This window comes from Ictalurus furcatus, chromosome 7 (assembly GCF_023375685.1).
Source record: "Ictalurus furcatus strain D&B chromosome 7, Billie_1.0, whole genome shotgun sequence".
Lineage (NCBI taxonomy): Eukaryota > Metazoa > Chordata > Actinopteri > Siluriformes > Ictaluridae > Ictalurus > Ictalurus furcatus.
Genome location: NC_071261.1, coordinates 5,582,548 through 5,605,298, shown reverse-complemented (window position 1 = coordinate 5,605,298; position 22,751 = coordinate 5,582,548). Strand labels below are relative to the sequence as shown.

At 40.4% G+C, this 22,751-nt stretch overlaps 1 protein-coding gene across 1 annotated transcript in view; it reads right to left on the bottom strand.

Annotated features, from left to right (window-relative positions):
* rasal2 (RAS protein activator like 2) overlaps positions 1-15,971 on the bottom strand; it is an 87,252-nt gene extending 71,281 nt beyond the window's left edge. Inside the window, exon 1 of the mRNA XM_053627994.1 lies at positions 15,149-15,971. Within this exon, the coding sequence (XP_053483969.1) occupies positions 15,149-15,317 (169 nt within the window). The 5' untranslated portion in view covers positions 15,318-15,971. The remainder of the gene's footprint in view (positions 1-15,148) is intronic.
* Between the last annotated feature and the right edge of the window lie 6,780 nt (positions 15,972-22,751).

Genomic DNA, 22,751 nt, shown 5'->3' with positions numbered 1-22,751 from the left:
TCTCTTCCTCTCTGTCCACACCTAGCTTCAAAACATAGCTCAGGATACTTGGTATTCACCATATGCACTTTTTATATAGCCATGATAAATGACTGCCGCACTCGCACTGTCCCTGACCCTCACCTGCACTCTCCAAGTGTAACTGAACTGCTGTGTGCTATTTCCACTCCACATGCAATACCCATGATACTGGTGAGAATCTGAAAGCATTCATAACCTGAGAGACTGCTGAGAGATCACTGAAGATTGTGTTTATAGCACTGATAAGAGTTTCACGAGTTGGTACAAACACTGACAATGGCAGTTTAGCAATTAATTCTACAGTTACATTTGGTCATTTTGCCATCTAGGATTACATACAAATCAACAATGTGGAAGAAGAGCATGGTTTATTTATTTAATTTTTTTTTTTTTTAAATACCAGTTTCTCCATCAAGGGGGTGTGTTAACGCATTATCTTGGTTAACAGCACCTGAGCACATCCAAATGATTATGTTCAACCTATGCAAGAAGCAACTGGAGAAACATGAGGGAAATCTATTCAGGAGCGCCACGTTCACCACCTGCCACAATACAGCCCTGGAGTTATTCTTCAAAAAACTGAAAAATGGTTGACCCCTATCTGTTTTTTTTGTTAGTCGTGAGAGCAGTCTCAATGAAGCAGCTGATACGTGCAAATGTCAGGGCCCCCAGCAAGGCACACGGCCGTTTCCTTACTCCTGTTTCCTGTTTACATACACTTTACACCTCTTAACGCTACCAACACAAATCTGCCACAGGGAATGGGATATATTCTCAAAGAAACCAAATGCAAGTAGTTGATTTTGGTTGAGAATGAAAAACATGTCCCATCTTTGGACTAAAAAAAAAAGAAGAATATTTTATTATTTCAATAATGCCGCAAAAAAGTTGTTTTTTTGTTTATTTTGCAGGTATCCTAATTGTTTAGAACATGAACATCATCTTATTCAAAAACGTGACTGCTAAAGGCTTGGATTCCTGTAACACTGAGCATTTCCGGTGTTCTGGGAGCCCTCAGGAGGAGCTGTGTCTGGACTGTAGCAATTAACGCCTTGTTATAGCTGCAGCACGAACCAGGTGCCCAAAAGCTGGGTGTGAAAGCGGTCATTAAACACCAGCACCCCCTGAGCACTACTGCAGGACTGAAATAGTTCCAGCACCAGTGCTCAGGGACAATAAGAACATCATCTACCCACAGGATCTAAGGCATGACAGGCTAAAGGTCACTTTTCTTTTTAGCGTTTCAGTATGAGTAATCTGAAAAGCAAACAGAGCCTGAAAAATAGGCTCAGTCACAAACTTTACACTATTGTACTGAATAATATACCAATAGATTACGCCACTCCTGCTTAAACAAGCAGGCTACAATACACAACTAAACAGTAGAGATCATCATGCAGGGCCACCATTTAGTATTACCGTACGTGGTTCTGGATGTAGCTTTGGATTATTTATCATTGACATCTGAGTTTATCACATTTACATTTATGGCATTTGGCAGACGCTTTTATCCAGAGCAACTTACATTTATCTGATTTTATACAACTGAGCAACTGAAGGTTAAGGGCCTTGCTCAAGGGCCCAACAGTGGAAGCTTGGCAGTGCTGGGGCTTGACCTCCTGACCTTCCGACCTTCTGATCAATAACCCAGAGCCTTTAACCACTGAGCCAGCACTGCCCTTCACCACTTCATTTCCAAGCATTTCAGCATCATTAAATCTCCATATCTCTGTGCGTTCACACCTTTTAACCTCTCCTGAATAGTGGGATCGTTCAGGACCTCACACACATTTCAACTCAATTTTCATTCTGAGGATCATAATGTGATTATTTATCAATTGTCAAGTTTTTATGTTTTTTTTTTTTTTTATCAAGGTTTATGATAAGAGTTTGATTTGGCCTTTTTCTTCTCCTGGCTTAAACTATATAAAATATGCAATGGAACATTATGTCTTATGGAAGCTGACAGCTCTAGTGTAGAGTGTTTATCTTGCTTCAGAGATATTTGGCATAGCGGACATTTAAAAAAAAAAAAAAAACAAAAAAAAAAAAAAAAGCATTTATGCACAAGAGTGTTGTGAAAAGTATTTCTTCTGTTTTGTGTGTCTCATAATAAATTGTTTCAGAAATTAAAACAAAATCGAAGATAAAACAAAGGCAACCTGAGTAAACACACAATACAGTTTTTAAATGATAATGTTATTTACTGAAGTAAAATAAAGTTATCCAATACCAACTGGGCCTGTGTGAAAATGTATTTGCCCCTGTAGTTACTAATTACCCAAATCTACAAAACTTTTTCAACAGTATGAAGTTGGTTAAAAGGTCTTACCCAGTAACACGCGATGCCAAAGTTGAAATAAATTCCAGAAATGATGAGGAAGAAGGTGATTGAAATACATCAGTCTGGGAAGGGTTACAAAGCTATTTCAAAGGCTCTGGGACTCCAAAGGACCACAGCGAGAGCCGTTATCTCCAAATGGAAAAACTCGGCACAGTAGTGAACCTTCCCAGAAGGGTCCGACCTTCCAAAATTCCTCCAAGAGCACAGCGACGACTCATCCAGGACGTCACAAAAGAGCCGAGGACAACATCACAGGAACTACAGGCCTCTCTTGCATCAGTAAAGGTCACTGTTCATGACTCCACTATCAGAAAGACACTGGAGGAAAATGGCTCCATGGAAGAGTGGTGAGGCGAAAACCACTGATAACACAGAAGAACATTAAGACTCATCTGAATTTTGCCGAAACACACCTTGATGATCCTCAAACCTTTTGGGAGAATGTTCTGTGGATTGATGAGCTGAAAGTGGAACTGTTTGGAAGACAGGGGTCCCGTTACATCTGGCATGAGCCAAACACAGAATTCCACAAAAAGAACATCATACCTACGGTCCAGCATGGTGGAGGAAGTGTGATGGTGTGAGTATGCGTTGCTGCTTCAGGGTCTGGGTAACACAATAATTGAGAGAAACATGAATTCTGCTCTCTACCAGAAAATCCTAAAGGAGAATGTCCGGTCTTCAGTCCGTAAATTGAAACTGAAGCACAACTGGATTATGCAGCAAGACAACGCTCCAAAGCGTAGGAGTAAGTCCTAGTCCTAGAAGTAAGTGAAACTCTGATCTCCAGTTATCAGAAGCGTTTGGTTGCAGTTATTGCTGCTGAAGGTGGGACAACCAGATTTTAAGTTTAAGGGGGCAATTAGTTTTTCACATTGGTAATAGGTGTTGGATAACTTTTTGTGCTTCGATTAAATAAATAAAAACTGTATTGTGTGTTTTCTCCGGTTGCCTTAGTTTTACGTTGTATTTCGCTTGATGATCTAAAACTATTTAGTATTTACACAAAAATATAAGAAATCAGAAGTGTATTTAAATGTCTAATAATGACATTTCATGCACTGATTCAGAATTGTTCAAGAAAGAAACAATTATTTTCTCCCAATTTCCCGATGTGTCCTCATACTCCTGATGTAAAGTAGAGTTGAGAGATGTTGAAGTAGAGGAAAAATGAAACATTCAGTACGTTTACATGGACAACACTAATCCGATATTAACCCGATTAAGACGATACTCTGATTAAGAATCTAGCATGTAAACAGAGATTATTGATGACCTTAATTCGACTAAAGTAAACTCAAATGGAATTAAGACGTGTGGAGTATTCCTGTTTCAGTCGCATTATTGATGTGTATTACAGACATGTACACACCTTAATCACACTATTAACGTCATGTGAGTTTTCACCGCATAGTAGGCGAGATACACATATTTCAGCTGCTATATAGACGGTAAGTACGCGGTTTGGGACACAGCCCACGGCTTCAAGCATTCGTCTATTAGCACGTACAGCATGACAAATAATTAACCGCACTTGAAGCTTTCGTAAAAATAAAAACAAAAACACCCAAAACTGTATACGGTTCCATAACGAAGACCAACTGTGTGTCGATACGTGAAATTCTGGAGGGAACGTCGGACGGCGTGGCGCGGTGACGTAATGACGTGCTGTTAATCGCTCTATGTTCTATAAACAGGAACATGAAAGGAATTTTCTAAAAGCGACTCATGTAAACACCTTAATCACAATATTGTCTTATTCAGAATAAGGTCAATAATTAGATTACTGCTGTCCATGTAAACGTAGTCTATGACTACGTTTACACTGAGGCCGCTGTGCCAGCATCTGCTTTCAGCATGCCTATACACTGTGCAGGAAGCTAAGGGGAGTAAAGGCATATATAGCACCTCACTACAAACAGGTCCTATAGGGCAGAGAGAGAGAGAGAGAGAGAGAGAGAGAGAGAGACACAGAGAGAGAGAGAACACAAGAGGCAGAGGTAAAGGCTGCATTTAAAAGGCTAAAAGCTCGCCAATCCAGCACTAACAGAATTAGTTTCCACACTGTATTGGTTCCAGCTGAAACATAAATCCCTCTTAGCTGAGCACTAAAAACAGGCAAGTTGCAAATGGCTTCTCACTATAAATAGGTCCAGGAAGTCAGGTGGAGCAGAGAAATCTAAAGTCTGCATTAGTAGGAAAACAGCTATGCTGAGGCTGGACAAATCAGCATTAGAATGGAATTAAACTTTCTGTATCTAATCTGTTCACACCGGGACGTTTTCTTCAACGGCCCATTTAACGCCCCGTGTTCACACCCATGCATAAAACACGTGTCATCACAGTGTCGAACCTTAACGTCTCGGGGTCCGTTTTTTTTTTGACGCACCGCGTTAGAAACTGGCCGACCAATGGGATCTGCGCTTTTGTTCACGTGCCCGGAGTCACTGAAGTTACATAAAAAAAAAAAACACACGACTGGAGGCACTCAAGCGCCAATAAAATAATCTGGGTCTTCCCACAAGTATGTGAATGCTATTGCTGTGACTGATATAATTCAAATCATTACTTATTTAAAAAGAGCATATTGTTTAAAATGAAAGCTTTAAGGGTTTACCTTTAAATTTGCAGTGACCAAATCACCAAACACGTCACACTTCGCAAACGTGTGCATGTGCTTCAACTTTGATAGAACATGTCATATCAAAAATATTATACATCAGTGGCTGTAGTGAGCGCTAAAAAACCTGACACGTGGAGGCGATAGATATGATTCAGATTTATTCAAGTTCACAAAGAAATTATAAGTAAAGAGAAAAAACCTTCATGATACAGCTTCAGCTCTTGTATCAGTCGATGGAACTCCACATGTCCTTCTCTTTTCATAACTATGGGGGTGTATCCAATATCGGCGTCTTTCCCCTCGTCTTTCCTCGTTCAACAGAACAATTATTTCTTCGTCGCTGCTGCCGTTGCTTGAAAAATCCATTTTCTGTTAGCCTGTTCGCACAAAGCATGTGAACGTCTTTTTACAAACGCTGTCTCTTTTCTACTTTAGTGGTAAGCGGGTGTCAGAAACGGAATGTTGTGCAGCGCCACCTTGTGTACCGGGGTATTTCGATAAGCGCCATCTACTGTCAGGGAGTGAATCTGCACTTTCATTCAGCGCCTCGGCCGTGTCTAACACGCGAGTGTGAACACAAAAAAAACCACGTCGAAAAACGGAGCATTTAACGCGCTGAAACAATGTCTCGGTGTGAACCTGGCTTTAGGTGAGACAGATTTTTGTTTTTATGATCCAAGCTCACATGCAGTAATAAAAACACACATGCACTCACCAACGGAACTAAGGTAGGGCTCGACATTAACGCGTGTCCACTAGTCCAGGACAAGTGATTTTTTGGACAGGCAGGTGAAAGAGAATCTTACTTGCCCGACCGGACAAGTTGCCTGAAAATGTCAACAACAACAACAACAAAAATCTGCCTTTGTAGGCTGCCGCATACAGCGGAAACCAGGAGAGTGTAGGTTTAAACAAGCAGTTGCTTAGAAACAAGCTTGACCAATGAGAATTTGATTCGACTTTAGCTCGAATCAAGCGCCTCGTAAAGCATCAACCCCCCCCCCCCCAAAAAAAGGACCGCGGAATCTAATGCAGGTTATGAAAATAAAAGGGAGAGAGAATTTATCCCTACCTGGAGAGATGAATTGGACAGGTCATGCTAACTGTAGCTAGCGACATCGCTACCCAGTGCAAGTCTACTTTTCTGCCGCAGAGAATCCGGTTTATTGCATCTGCACTATGAAGGGGTCTTTTGTCATTTTAGAGGACATAGAAACAGAAACTTTGACATGAGCATGTAACATGTTATACAACGAGGAAAGTAGCTAATATTTTTATATTGTGACTTTAAGAACGTGAGAAGTATTCCTCTATTACAGCTCATGTTCAAGTGCCTTCAGGCATGGCACACTTCTGTCTCATGACAAAAGCAAACAGCACCAGCACAACACGAAGGCAAACAGGATTAGAAAAATCAAGTTTAAGCGTTTGATCTTTCCATGACTGAAGCTGTGACATCACTGACTGGTGTGGTGCTGTTTAAAGCTGAATGTCTCAAGTGAGGTGTTAGAACACTGATGAGAGTATATTGCTTCTAAATAATTATTTACACCACAATTGATTTTTCCCCCCTTTTCTTTCTCTCCGGGCAAGTAACTTTATTCATTAGAAAAGTGGATGACAACCACATGACCATGCTTAATGTCAAGCCCTGACATGGCTGGACATGGAACAGTAGTAGTGATCAGTCAAATGTGAGCAAATTGCACCATGTGTTTTTCCCACTAACAAGGGCAAACCTCCTCCCCCAAAATAGGTGGGAGTGTATTTTTAACCGACCGAAGAGAGTAAAACTCTTGTTTCGTCGCTCAACCGAGGGAAATCCTGCCACCCCCACCAATGAAGAGGCCATCAGACCAAAGGGAGGGACACACTGACCTCTCCATTTCCTTTCACAGCCAGGCTAAACGCAAACGGATTTTATACAAAATAGCTGCTTTAGTAGCGGGTCCCACATTTCCTAATGAAGAGGAATCAGATGGGGTGTAAAACAGCACTGCAGCATATCAAACTAGTTTCATCTTTTTAAGAGACAGACATTCTGAGGGGAACTGAAGGAAGGGCCTTCATTTTTCCTGAAAGTGGCTGATGAGCCTTTGTGTGTTGTCCTGCCTCTCCTCATGGCGTCAGAATGCGATGGGAAAAGGATGTGCAGGACGAGAGAGAGAGAGAGAGCAGGAGAGAGAGAGATAGAGCGAGAGAGCGTGTGTGTGATTACTCCAGCAGAGCTCTGTTCTAAATCTGTTAACTGCACACCCCTGATAACAGACAAGAGGGCACCAGAAGTTCTGTGAGATATGTGACCTTCGCTTCACCACAATAGAGACGTTTCCTGTTTGAACACATGGCATGACTCTCACAATTAGAAAATTAAACAGAGAAATCATTTCAACATGATTACCGAGTGAAACTCTATACACAGCGTCTAGACGGCCGGTCTTTTCCTTCTTTTCTGTCTGTTTATTCAAAGGCGCCACATCAGTAAGCAAATTGTACTGGTGCCAGTGATCACCTCGAAGAAACCTATTCGTCACTGCACCTACAATCCATCAACGCGCCACACGGCACTCAATCGAGTCATCAAACTGTGCTCCCACATATCCTTTGTACAATGCTACCTACTGCTTTACAGCATTAGACAAGCAGATACAAGCCACACACACACACACCTTCCACTTTTATGATGTCCAGATATTTCTTTCCTAGTAATTTCATATGTGGAATAAAAGAAAGTTTACTGTTAAAAGTAAGTCCTAAAAATGTGGCCCTCAGTCTTTTATTTATTTTTACCTTTTCATATAATGAAGAATGTGATCACATGGACAAAGGCTGTTTACAAGCAAGGATTTTCTCCAGTCTGAATAAATTCACTCCGACTGCAGATTCCTACTAAAGTCTGTCAACAAAGTCCAGTTTAGCTTGCATATAATCTTCACTTATATGTAAATTACAGGATTAACTGCAGGATTAACTGCCAACTTTATAATAATAGCAAGATTCACTCTGCTTGTGTTTTTAAAGAGTTTAATATTTTTTCCTTCTCAGAAAACCATCATCCAATTGTGTGCGATTATTAAGGCACACCTATTATTATTTTGAAACGTGCCAAATTTTGTTTTAAAAGGTCTCAAACGATAGAGTTATACGCATCCGAAATCAAAAAACACTTTAATGTGCTCATCATTTAAACTGCAGCGTTACCTTTTCCCCCCACAGTGTCACAAACGACTCGTTCAATGATCCGTTCTAAAGGATTCATTCTAAACCCCTCCTTTCAGAGAGTATACTCTGCTCTGATTGGTCAGACGTCCCAGTCGGTTGTGATTGGTCTGGTGCTGACAGCGTGTGTCGAAAAGGAAACGCCCACTACCGTAACGAGTTTCAGCTCTGTCTGTCAGCGAGCAGGTGATGAAGACCAGAGGCGGGGCTTATTGTTACAAACATACGTAGGTTAGTACAGGAAGTAAGTCTGGAATCATTAATGAATCGATTCAGCTGTTCAGAATCGCTTCCTTCTTTTGGGAGTCGATAACTCCGTTTGACCTGCGCTTTGAATTTTGAAACTTTGCAGACTTTTTAACGTTCACAAACAGCTCTATAACACACTACATGAAAGGGAATATCTGAAAAACCATAGTTGGTGCACTTTAAATGAACAGCAAGAAGAAAAGCTTGTGACTGAATAAAGCTGCTCAACATGAACTATTTGTCTGAAATTCTGGAGCAAGCATGCTTCAGAAGAATTAACATACAATGGAGATAAAAAGTCTACACACCCCTGTTACAATGGCAGGTTTTTGTGACGTAAAAAAAAGGAAACCAAGATAAATCATGTCAGAATTTTGCCCACAATCCCCCCATCCCCCCCCCCCCCTTTTCAGGGGGAAAAAATGACAATACTCCACTAAATTAATACTAAGTTGAAGCGCCTTTTGATTTTATTACACCAGTCAGTCCATCACTGTGGCACATCTTGAATGTTTTTGCAAGAAAGTGTGGGAAAATATGTCAAGATCCATCAAATGGTAAGGCTATCTCCTGCGCCATTCCTTTGTTGATTTGGATGTATGCTTTGGGTCAAGGTGAAATTCCTTTTCATCTTCAGCTTACTAGCAGACACTCGAAGGTTTTGCACTAAACTCAGTGGATATTTGTAGCTATTCATGATTCCCTCCACCTTGATCAAACTCGCAGTTCTGGCTGAAGGTGTTCATGGTACATTTAATGTTTTTGGACATTCTTTTATACCCCTCTCCTGATTGATACCTCTCTACAAGTGAGATGCCATGCATGCTTTGTAAGCTCTTTACAGGCCATGGCTTCAGCAGTCAGACAAAACCGAAAAAAAGTGAAGAAACTCCTACAGAAACAGCTGATCTTCATATGGGGTTAATCAGAATCATTTCACTGCTGACAGCCTGTATGATAATTACTTTTCAACATGAGATTGAATGTGATTGGTTCATTCTGAACACAGCCATGTCCCCAATTATAAAAGGGTGTACAGACTTATGAAACCATTGTAACTTTTGTATTTTTCCCTAAAATGTTTCGGAGAGTTTTTTTCCCACTTCATTTGTATATGTTCTAATTTCACACTGAGGGTGGGAAACGTTCGGACAGGATTTCTCTTGTTTATTTATTATTATTTTTAATCACAAAATCTTGATATTTTAAACAGGGGTGTGTAGACTTTTTAGATCCACAGGGTAATATAAACTCACCGAGCACTTTACTAGGTGTTTTCTTGGCACACTTTAGGCCTTTTAATACCAATCGTTCATCGCTTGAATGCCAACAGCCTATTTGAGTATTGTTGCCGAGTATGTTTCCACCACTTTGTAGCTCGTATGCACAGAGGTAAAAAAGGATATCCTTCCGAGCTCCCATTTTCGAGCTAAATTGAATGCAGCATTAGATCAGCACTCTGAGAACACTGTTAATAAGACACTCAGGTCAGGGCCATGTGAAGACTTGATCATGGACGGCATCGTCGCACGCAGTCACCACCTACAACATATTCCACAGTCTATGATCTGTACTTGGACACAAATTTTACTTTAACTTGGGGCACAGGAATATTTATTAAACGCTGAAGACTATGCAGAGAATACTGCTTGACCTTGAATAACTTAATAAACTAATAACCCATAATAAACCAGAACCCCATTTTAGAGTGCAAGCTGCATTAGCCACGTGCCGAGAAAGTGTAATTTAATTGGTGTGATCACATTACAGAGATTCATCAATGCAAATCCCCAGATACAGCTGTATTTCAGGTGAAATGAGTAACAAGAAATCTGAGCTTTAGGGCTGTTTTTACAGATAAACCAATTATGTCAATGAATCTAACATTATTCAATATGTAAGCGTTGGTCTTTAGGGGCTTGTGGAATAAAGCTGGTGAAGTAGGTAGGAAGCATGCAACATCCTAGTTGTGGTGGTGAAATAAGCTGATCGATAGCAAACAGAATCATGACGTTTGCTCCGAGACCTGCCCCATTGGGAATTAATGTCCAAATGACAAAGCCGCCAGCAACGGTGGCCTTAAGGGGCTATGTGAGCTCCCACAGAGCTGCCTCGTGCAAATAACCCCAAGCAGAAAAACATGAATGTTTACTGGATCTAATCTGAAAGCCAAGAAATCCGTGTCCAAGCAGCTGGAAATACTAAATTCAAATACTATGTCCGTTGTATTTATGGTTAGAAATCAATTCTGCAGAGATGCATTCACTAGAATATTAAGATGACTCTAAATGTGACCCTTGACCTTAACCATTTCCCTATTGTATGTAAAGCAGACAGACACAGCTCAATGAAAGATCAGGAATTGGAATTTGAAAGAGGAACTCGGAGGATTATTTCTGGTGTACCCAGTTAACGCCTGAGAATCTGAGCCACTGTTCTGGAGCATACGAAGCTGCTCGTGTCTAAGCAAAATGTGTAGATGGTGCATGTGGATAGTGGACAAACGCATGTCTTTCACTGCAAATGACTCTTTAATACAACTCGGCAAAAGTTTCCTTGATAAATTGAACACAGTGGTTGGTAGGCCACATAAAGGTATCATACAAAGTAATCTAGCCTACATCCCACCACACTCTGCTGAATGTTATAAATGTAAACAAAGAGACTTTTAAGACTGGACTAGGTAGAGGAAGCAAGTCTAAACTTGGTTTGAGACCATGTGAAGTTCTTGTGACTACAATGAGGCAAACGCCATGCAAACAATTTGGTGCTCGAGACCTTTTCACCAATAAGCCTTTGTATCAGCTGACTTCAAAATGTCCAACACGAAAATAAATGTAAGCCTTGAGTTTCCCTGATAAATTGAATTCAGTGCTCAGGAGCAAAGATCACAGATCATGGGTATCAATAACTGTCCCTCGTAATGATATGGTCACTTGTACAAAGCAGAGAAACACAAAAGATAAACCCTTGCCTCATCTTTCTCTACATTCATCCATCCATCCATCCATCCATCATTACTAACTGCGTCATGGTGGATTTGGTGCCAAACACATTCACACACTTATTTACATCTGTGAGTAATTTAGTGTAGTCAAACCTACTGCCATGCCACCCTCATCCTTTTCTTATTAACCTTTAATAAGCTTGGTCAGAATAATGTGCCATTCAATAGCATGTAGTGCGAAACTTCATGCTGGCTAAGGAACCTAATCCATATGGTTTTTTCTAACTTCCTGACAGAATTTACATTACAGAATCTTTACATTCGACAACAATGCTTTAATAGAATTGTCATATGGAAACACCTGACAAATTTCTAGCAATAGTCGCAACTAAAGAATCAAGTAAAGAGCAACAAAACAATTTCAAGAAAAGGGGGAGGGGGGACGACGACATTCCCCTTGAATGTCCGTATGACTTCAAATGAGTCATGTTGACAAGAGGAGCCAAGAGGTGGGCCATGCTTTTCCTAAGTGAGGAAAGAGACATACAAAAGAGGAAAGGAAGAGCGAGAGAGCTGCAGTACGGGCCTTATTGAGTTATTTCAGCTCTGGAATGCAGTGACAAGCCCATTGGTTCCTGCCCACTGAGGTCATTCACAGAATGGCTGCTTACATCATACCCTCAATCCTGGATTATGACACTCCCATTGAACCGAGCGGCCGAAGGGGATTTGAGGGTGGAGGCAGGGATGATGGGAAGAAGGTGGGCGGAACAGCAGGGACACACATCTTGAGAGACGAGAGGGCAGGAGTTTTACACAATCACACTATTCACAGTAGTACTAAAACCAAACCTTTCCTCCCCCATGGCTCTCTTGGCGTCCTAAATAAGACCAAACACTTCTGAGCAATGACGTTGTAAAGACAGCATACATAAGACTCCTGTAGCTTTGGACAGAGAGAGCCATTCACCTTCACTAGAAGATCACTGGCCCATGCGTTTAACAAAACTAGGAACGGCAACTGTGCCAAGAACTAGAAAACATCCTACACTGGACAGCAGGCTTTTGAGCACACTTTTAAGCTCAGGTCCCATCACCTTTTGCTTTCCATTGACAAATCAGGGACACTGATTTCCCAGGTCTGTAAAGAGCTTTGTGTGAGGGAGCGTTTTAACACAGCTCTCCATTTGCAATCAGCTGCCAACAAAAACAATACTTGAGCCACAAAGGCCAAGCCTATGCCTAAAACCAAACATGTTCGCGTGAGGAAAACACAGAATCCTTCAAAAGATCACGCTGTCTACTCAAATGAACAAATGTGCTCTCAGTTTCCCAGGGACAAATAAAAAGACTATAAATAGAAAAAGACATTGCATGACATTCACGTCTCCCCCAAAAGAACAATACACTCTAGATAATTATCTTTCATTTATTTATTTGGCTTCCTTTATAAACAATCTTTCCCCCCAATAAAACACAACTTTTCCATGTGTCCTCTCATTGAGTAGAATTCATGGCAACTAAATCTATGGTAAACATGGAAGAGGTTGTGATCACGGGTATGATCTGGCTACGACTCATCCCTGTCTTAGTGCTGCACCAGTTTCAATCAGCACTGGTAGAACTGCAAAAGAGAGTGATAACACCATTGTTATAACAACACAATGGATCTGAAAAGACCGACAGAAGTATTATGTGATATGAGGAAGCAAGTTAACATAAAGCCAATGTTCAAAAAAAAAAAAAAAAAAAAACAGGAAGAAGAAGAAGAAGACAAAACATATCTGGCATTACTGAAAATGTCTGCAAAACTTCGACATGATATTAAGACCATTAGTTTCCTGATGATGCCTTGAACCCTCTCTTTTTCCTCCAGTATGTAAATTTAGGAGATTAAACTAAACACTGAGGGCATCTACAGGTAGACAGAACTAGATGGTTTTTACATTATAGGACTTCTATAATACTTCCATGACAGCGGGACTACAAATACCTGACACACACTAAACACTGACCCACACCTACACCACATTACCTGCTTCAGCCATGGAATATTACTCAAAAAACATCGTACACGTGATTGTGTGTTGAACACTGGACAGAACCCGCTTCTGATGTTTCGCAACAAACATAGTGTGAGGATGTCAGTGTTGGATCAGTGTCGGGTTTCGGCTCACATTCAGAGCTCTGATATCAGGATCGAATTGAAAATTGTGGAAAAAGTGGGATTGGTGCATGGTTATAATGAGACCTGATGTTTTTTTCTTTTCTTTTTTCCCCCCAGGATTATCCAACGTGTGATGAGATAAATCACATGTAAAGAGATTGACAGATCCTAGGTGTCGATACAAACGAATGACTAATCCCCAGACTTGAATGCTGTCAAAGCCCACTGATGGCCATCCCCTCCAGCACTTTATGGCACTCTCTTTCTTAAATCACATTACACACATCCTACGCCAGCCAAGCACATCAATGGCATATGATCTGGAAGCAGACAAGAGATTAGATTAAGACTAATCACAGATGTGAACAGTTACAGTGAAGCCACAGGCCATGTTATATTACAGTGACTACGTTTACATGGACAGCAGTAATCTAATTACTGACCTTAATCTGATTAAGGTAATAATGTGATTAAGGTGTTTACATGAGTCGCTTTTAGAATACTCCTGTCATGTTCCCATTTTACATGTTATAGAACATAATTAGATTAACAGCCCGCGTCATTACGTCACCGCGTCACGCCGTCCGACGTCCCTCCAGAATTTCACGTATCGACATACAGTTGGTCTTCGTTATGGTACCGTATACAGTTTTGGGTGTTTTTATTTAATTTTTTTAACGAACACTTTAAGTGCAGTTAATTATTTGTCATCCTATACGTGCAAATAGACGACCACTTGAAGCGGTGGGTGTGTCCCAAATCGCGTACTTACCATCTATATAGTAGCCGAGATGCATGTATTTTTCCCCACTACAGACCTATAGTAGGCAAGTATGCGGTTTGGGACGCAGCCGAACTCTCTTCTTCGCCGTAAAACTGCTGTGTGTGATCGTGTCCTGTCGCACAATGCGGTGAAAACTCTCACACGACGTTAATAATCTGATGAAGGTGTTTACATGTCTGTAATACACGTCCATAACGCGTCTAAAACAGGAGTACTCCACCTGTCTTAATTCGATTAGAGCTTAATTCGAGTATGACCTTAATCAGATTAAGGTAAGTAAAAATTGCTGTTTACATGGTAGTTTCTTAATCACAGTATGGTCTTAATCGGATTAAGAGTGGATTATTGTTGTCCATGTAAACGCAGCTAGTGACTCTTCACATGAACTCCTCTGCCATGAAAGGGAGCCTTTATCATAACGAGGCATAATATATATTGACATGTATGAATCATTTAAAGTATAAAAGTAGAAATCCTAGTGAGGAAGTCATAAGAGAGGTGTTTTGATGATGATGATGATGAGGAGGAGGAGGAGGAGGAGGAGAGTGAGGAAAGGCGTGACGCTAACATGTTGCTTTGTTTACTCTCCGTGTTCTTCACGGTCTCAGACATGCTGACTAGCCCGCTAGCGTTCCCGTTCTCTCAGTTCCTCAGGATTAACACTGCACATGTTGAGTCGCCGTCATTATTTTCGGCACAAGTCCTGCCTTGTAGTACGGCTTGATGGGACGTGAGGTGAAAAATAAATGAGGGGGTTGTTAGAGAACACTGAGGTGTCCGTGTATAAAACTTACCATAGACACGCATCCATCCCTGCTGCTGGCAAAATCCGTCCAGTAAAATGCCGTCGAGCGGCGGCTCCACAGAAAAAGAGACACCCTGAACCGAGTCCACGTCTCCGGTCACCGAGTCCGTGTCCATGCCGGTTACACCTCCACGGTAAATTCCCGACAGAGACTCCATCCCCGGGACGAGCTGGTTTTAACAACGTTCTCCACAGCAGTCAATCCGCGCCGGCTTCACTCCCGTCAGCACCGGCTGGGGTGGGTTTACCATGGGGAGTAAACGAGCTAGCAGTTAGCTAGGACCGTCCGGTTAATAAAGCTGGACATGTAACCTCAAAACGGCGATTTTATTGACGTGTCTAAGTGTAATCCGACCCAGGAGGTGTCTCTCACCGTGTCCGAACATTAACTTCTCATCTTCTTAGCTGTGTACTGATCATTCAGAGTGGAAGCAGGAGCAAGGACACGCCGTGTACCGTGTACCGTCTCAGAGCCGGCAGGGGAACGGACACTCACGCGCTTACTTCGTCTGAAAAAGAAAAAAATCCGATGTCTGATCTAGTCGGATGTAATGTCCTGAATTCACACCCACAGCAAAGCGTCAGAAGTTTTTCTACTAAAGTTTTCCGCGCGTCTGGTCGGACAGTGATGAGTTTAAAGCTGTTCACAGATCAGCGCTTCAGGCGCGACGGCTTCCGGTCCGGGAGGAGATTCTGACACGGTCCAGGTGATTTCACCTCGCGGTTGTGTTTGAAGTTACTCTTCCTTATTCAGTCCGTGACTCGCAGAGCTTTCCTTCGGTTTAAAAGCCAGTCCGCTTCGCAGCTCGATCACATGGCGGCGCGGCGCGGCTCTGGACTCAGGGGCGATCAGAGGATATCCGAAACAGTCGATCAGATCGGACCTGTCTGAGTCTGGGGGCAGTGCTCTGAGCGTTTCACCGAACACTTCCTCTGACTTTGGTCAGTTATTTATTTAAACAAACAAACAAACAAACACATAAATAAAGCATGGGCGATTTGTTAAACCTCTGGGTAAATCTGATTACTTTGACTTTATTGTTTAAAAGACACAGCTGTGTGTTAGTGAACTCCTGAGACACCTGCTGGATGAAATCAATATCAAGTGGTACAGCTCGCCTTTTCTTTCTTTGGGAAGAGTTTGTTGTTGTAATCAGGGGATTGTTAGTGAGATTGTATATGAATAACGTGTGGAAGAGGTTGTTGTTGTAATCAGGGGATTGTTAGTGAGATTGTACGTGAATAACGTGTGGAAGAGTTTGCTTTTCAGTTTGAATACAGAAGGAAGCAGATTTCACACAGAACAGCTGAGGAAGAGGTAAGAACTCACCTCCGCAGAGGCACTCTGTCGCCATCTAGTGTTCATTCTATCAGAAATCCTCCTTCTGGAATCTGTCCGTGTTCTTGACTGATGGGGAAATGGGTGGAGTTTACAGGCCTATTGGGTGAAGTGCAGGTTTTTAGGTCAAGACCACGCAAACTGTTAAATGGCCTTTATTGCATTACCGCTTTTCATAGGCAATAATAATCAAGATGATAACTATAATAATAAGATATAGAAAAATGTAAATAATAATAATAAAAAAACAAAACAAAACAAACAAACAAACAAAACAAACCTTTTGTTTGCTTTCATGGCTCTGCTAGCTGAGAAGGTTCCTGATTTTGACTTCAACGTCACCACCACTAAGCTTCATAACACTACAATTAAAAAAAAAACAAAAAAAAAACACTACAACTGGAAAATACGATAAATTGATCTACAATCTACAAGTTGGAATAGTTTGCAAGAGCACGAGTATAAACACAACGAGGCTGTAGTGGATGAGTTCCTGTGATGATGTCTGTAGTCCCTTGCCCTGCGATGGATTGGCACCCTGTCCAGGGTGTACCCCTCCTTGTGCCCAATGCTTCCTGGGATAGACTCCAGGTTCCCCGTGACCCTGAAGAAGGAGTAAGCGGTAGAAGATGGATGGATGGATGGATGGATGGATGGATGGATGTCTGTAGTCCCATTTAGCCACTTACTTAAAAAAGCTGAACAAAATCATGAGTGGGGTATTACTGATGTATGTTATGTCACAGAATAAAAAAAACCTGTTTACTAATGCGTGTTGTAATACTTCTCTCCGGAGACTGATGTAAATTGACTGATAGCGCCATCTATTGGTGTGGAAGAGGAAGTTGCTCAGTTGCATTTGTGAGAAAATCAAGCGAGCCAAAAAAAATTTCACATTTCTCACAAACATAACAGAGAGGTAGGCTATGTATTTGTATGTGCTGGATTTTTTATTTGCTCAAAGATTTGTAGAATATGTTGTGTATGTATGTGTGTATATATATATATATATATATATATATATATATATATATATATATATATATATATATATATATATAATTTGTGAAACACAGGACATTTAATTGTTACACCTCTGCATTTTCTCTCTAATTGCCATTTGTATTTGCTTTCTGTTTGTTTGAGAGTCGAGTTTTCCTTTGCAAAGCAGATTGTGTTTGTGAAATTGTGTATTTATTTGTTTAGTTTTGGCACAAATTTAACTCCATATAATTGAATGTTGCAACCTGATCACTGCAAACGGTTTCAAATATAAATACACAAGCAGTATGATCATTAAATATACACAAATACAATGACGTTGTTTTGTGGCGTTGTTAACGTTGTATAAAAACGTGGGGTGAATTCAGGGTGTATTGGGACATCAAATTGGGAAAATTAAACATAGCAGCATTTAATTTCCGGCCTGAGAAATGAAACTGAAAACTTCTGTTAATAAACCCTTTCAGTGGAAACGCCTGCTAGAAATAACATGACTTGGTGTGACATGACATACACACCAATCAGCCACAGCGTTAACACCAACTGACAGGTGTTAGGGGTGGGATTTATTAGGCAGCAAGTGAACAGTCAGTTCTCAAAATTGATGTGTTGGAAGCAGGAAAAATGGGCAAGTGTAAGGATCTGAGCGACTTTGACAAGGGCCAAATTGTGATGGCTAGATGACTGGGTCAGAGCATCTCTAAAACGGCAGGTGTTGTGGGGTGTTCCTGGTATGCAGTGGTTAGTCCCTACCAAAAGTGGTCCAAGGAAGGACAACCGGTGAACCGGCGACAGGGTCATGAGCACCCAAGGCTCACTGATGCGTGTGCGGAGCGAAGGCTAGACCGTCTGGTCCGATCGAACAGAAGAGCTTCTGTAACACAAATTGCTGAAAAAGTTCATGCTGGCTATAATAGAAATGTGTTAGAACATACGTACCAGCTACCTAAACATTGTTGCAGACCAAGTACACCCCTTCATGGCAACGGTATCCCCTAATGTCAGTGTCCTCTTTCAGCAGGATAATGCGTCCTGCCACACTGCAAAAACAGTTCAGGAATGGTTTGAGGAACATCACAAAGGGTTCAAGGTGTTGAGTTGACCTCCAAATTCCCCAGATCTCAGTCCAATCGAACAATCTGTGGGATGTGCCGGACAAACAAGTCTGATCCATGGAGGTCCCACCTCACAACTTACTGGATTTAAAGGATCTGCTTCTAACCACAGCACACCTTCAGAAGTCTTGTGGAGTGCATGCCTTGGTGGTTCAGAGCTGTTTTGACGGCACAAGGGGGACCTACACAATATTAGACAGGTAATTTTAATGTTATGGCTGATTGGTGTATATGCATAATAACACGATGCTTGATGTAGTCCAACCAGCACAGATCTAACCCCTATTTAAACTACGATGTAGTCATATGCCTGTGATGTCAGGAGGCTGTAGACCTTAAACAGGGACTGAGATGCAATGCCTCTACAACCCACCGTGTAAATATTTATACATTTAAAAGTTACATCCCAAATTTAGATATTTCTTTAAAGCTGCTTTGTGACAGTGTACATTGTTAAAAGCACTATACAAACTGACTGAGCACAGCACTAAAAATAGCAATCAACATACTGTAAGGATTTTATACAATATGTTGAGCTCTGTGCTTAGTGCTGTGCTTAGTCAGTGTTTGTCTTGTTTGTAAACTGGCTATAACATTGCTCAGAAACCTATAATAGCTAAAGCATCTTGAAGTTAAAAACTCCACACAAACTCCACATATTTTTGGCAACTACATTTTCTGTTGTTTTCAGGTCCAGCCACTGCTGTGCATTATAACAGAAAGTTGGTCCAATATTTTTGTAGTGGAGGCTACATGCATGCACCTCACGATTCTTCTTCATGCTTATTTTTCAATGGGTTTATTTTCAGACGTGAAGCAAAAATGTTTGGGTTAGTGGGCACATTTGGAGAGATAATAATAACTGAGTCAGTGCTTTCTTTTTCTTTTCTATTGCATACTGACTAGACCAGTGTATTGTGAAATGACACATTCCCTCCAGCTGGTTCCTTAAAGCCATTCAGGCTAGGGTTCTGTCATCGCTGGCCTCAACTAAAGGGTCATGAGATTTTTGCATATAGACCATGACGCTACGATACCATCCATTTTATTAAAACTAAATTGATTTTCTTTCATGTTAAAATAAAATGTTTGATATACCACCTCTGGTCATTCATTTTATCCCTGCTTCATCAGACTGAATTAAATAAATGCATTTCCTATGCCCAACAGTAGATGGTGCAATTTAGTAAGACTTGCTACCACTAGGTTTTTTTTTTAAATTATTATTATTTTATTTATTTATTTATTTATTTTAACCACATCCTCATGAATGGAACAAATCAATGGGCATGGTTGTGATTCACGCTTTGAATGAATAATCCATTTCAACAGTTTTGTCGATGTCACTGTCAACCATTTTAAGATCCATGCTTGTAATGCTGGCTAGCTAAAGGAGTGAATGAATACTTTACTATAATACATTGGTTTAATATTGGTTTAATATTGGTTTTTGGTAAGTAGCCAGTCATCAGTGTGTATATTTAGCTATTCTTGTTCTTGTTATTAGGTGATATTAGATTATATCCTCTCTTTCACCGTACCAGTGTAGATTTAAATTTTATATTGCATTCCAGATTCTTTTACAGTCTTGCAGTCTTGGCTAATCCTACTGCTGAAAGATGTGTACCAGCTATTGTGGACCAAGATGGGTCCAGATATTTCAAGTTTGTCGGGATAGGTGGCAGATGTTCACATTTGTTTCATATCTATGGAAATGTTAGGGGGAATAAATATATCCTAATGACTCCTGGGACTGTTAATCGAGAATTGATTTATGACACCTGAAATTATTTTCTGTTATATTAGCCTACAATCTGTAAATTATAAATTGTGGGTTTAATGTGTTTGATATGAATAACAGTGTCATTTAAAATTCCAATGTAGAAATTCTAAATAAAATGTTCAAATTCATAGATCATTACACTATGATATATATTACATTAATTAATATATTATATTATATATAAAACTATTAGTTGACACCTCATGTGCTCTCTCTAAATAACGTGTGTGTGTGTGTGTGTGTGTGTGTGTATGACCTCAGCTGATCACAGAGAAAGGAAAGTAATAGAACAGAGAACTGAGTTGTTGCAATGATTTCCTTGCTGACTATGTCAGAGTATTGCATAATAATGGCACATTCCCTCGAGCTCGGTCCTTAAAGTCATTCACTGGGTTTTGTAATCACTGACATCCGGTGAAGGGTCATGCGAACCTTGTGCAATAAGCCTTGATTCTGTGCCATGATCATTCATGTCAAATGGCTACACTGGAACATTAATCATCGAAACCACTGAGAATGTCCAAAAAACAATGATCTTATCAAATGCTTATGTATATGAATCCTGATGTCCTTTCAAGGTCGTCAGGGAAATCTCACTTCAAAGATATCAGGAATATTTCTGGCCTTTGTTTTAAACGTTGTTCTTCTTTAGATAAAAGATTTCTGTCTTCTTTGGATTATATGCAGTGGATACTATTTGTGGGAAAATTGGTGAGAAAAGTTACATGTTGCTGCATTTAGGTCTAAAATGCCTCTGTTAGTGATACCAATATATTGTATGATATTGTATGTCTTTTAGGACCAGATGATATTGCATCATCTTACCACAGAGAAATCTCCACACAAACTCAGACATTTTACACTTCTTTAAAAATCACACTCCAGCAGTTCCTTATTTAGATAGCAGCCTATTCATTGTAATGATTGTCTGACACCAGAGACCTTAATTCCTGATTTTATCATGTAAAGGTGTAGTACCCTTACTGCATCATGTCTATATAATCATTTACAGTAAAGTTTGCCACAGTGCTTATAGAAAAGCTGGAATTCTCCAGCAGGGGGCAACATTGCGTTATAAAAACAAAACGTATCCATGGACAGATGAGTCATGCTTTTGGGCGAATGCTTTATAAACAGTACCAAAAGGCCCCTAGCTGTATGTCTCTGTCCTGCTGATAAGGATGTACCAGAAGAGGATGGGTTCTGTTTAATTTTGGTCCATCACAAGATTTTTTCCTCCTCTCATTTCAGGGAGTTTTTCTTATCATTGTCGAGAATCTAAATCTACATCTGGATTTCTATAAAGCTGTTCTGTGAAAATGTCTATTGTCAAAAATACTATACAAATAAAATGGAATTGAATTGAAGTGTACCTGAGTTACATAGTGCTAAACTGGTGATAAGGGTGTAAACATAGGTCTGGTAAAAAAAAAAAAAAAGAAAGAAGGAAAGAAAATCCCCCTAAAAGGTAGAAAAACATTGTAATGTGTTGTAATGGAATGAGTGACTTTGAACAGGAGTTAATATTCACTACTGATGTAGGACCAGATCCACCTACCAAAATCCTCATTTGAAAGGTTAGAAGATCATCTGAATGTAACCTTGTAGGATGTGAATGTAACGTGTTGGGTGTGAATCAATCTACTGGAATACCCACTGAGCAAAACAAAAAATGTTTTCCCTTCTTGCCTACAAACACCTTTCTATGGATGGAAGATTATATCCTGCCTTTATTCAAGCAGTTGGAAATGAGAATATGAATGTCACCCAGTGAGTGGTTTAAAATGAAAATAAAAAGGTATAGCTGGAATGCAGAAGCATGTAGTCGCCCCACCTATAACTGCCAACTCATAGCTATTTCTCCACAGCTACCACTGTAATTGAGTCCTTTTTTGTAGCATCAGAGTGAAACGTTAGAGGTAATTGAGTTTCCAATTGCAGACTCTTTGATAGAAACATAGCAAAGGATCTGAAGTTGCAGGCTGTAATTATTGTAAACTAATGTGCAGGCGGAGACGAACAGAGAGAGGAAGGGAGAAATGCAAGGAAAGCATGTGACAACCACATGGGTCTGAGCACCCTGATTCAGATGCACACTTTAAATCCTATAATTCCTAGAATTTATTTCAAAAAATACACTTCAACCAAAGAAAGAATGTCTCTAAAGACACTCCCTTAAACTAGATTCCTATAAACCAGCAAGCAAGTCCTTTAATAAGATTCATCCAGTCATTAATCTCTGATAAAATGAGACACATCCTTCGTGTCTCACTGTCAGTTAACAGCTGTATCCCCCTCTGTTTTTAACATTCAGGTTCAGCCTGTCATTGTCCTTCCTCCAAGCCGTTAAAGC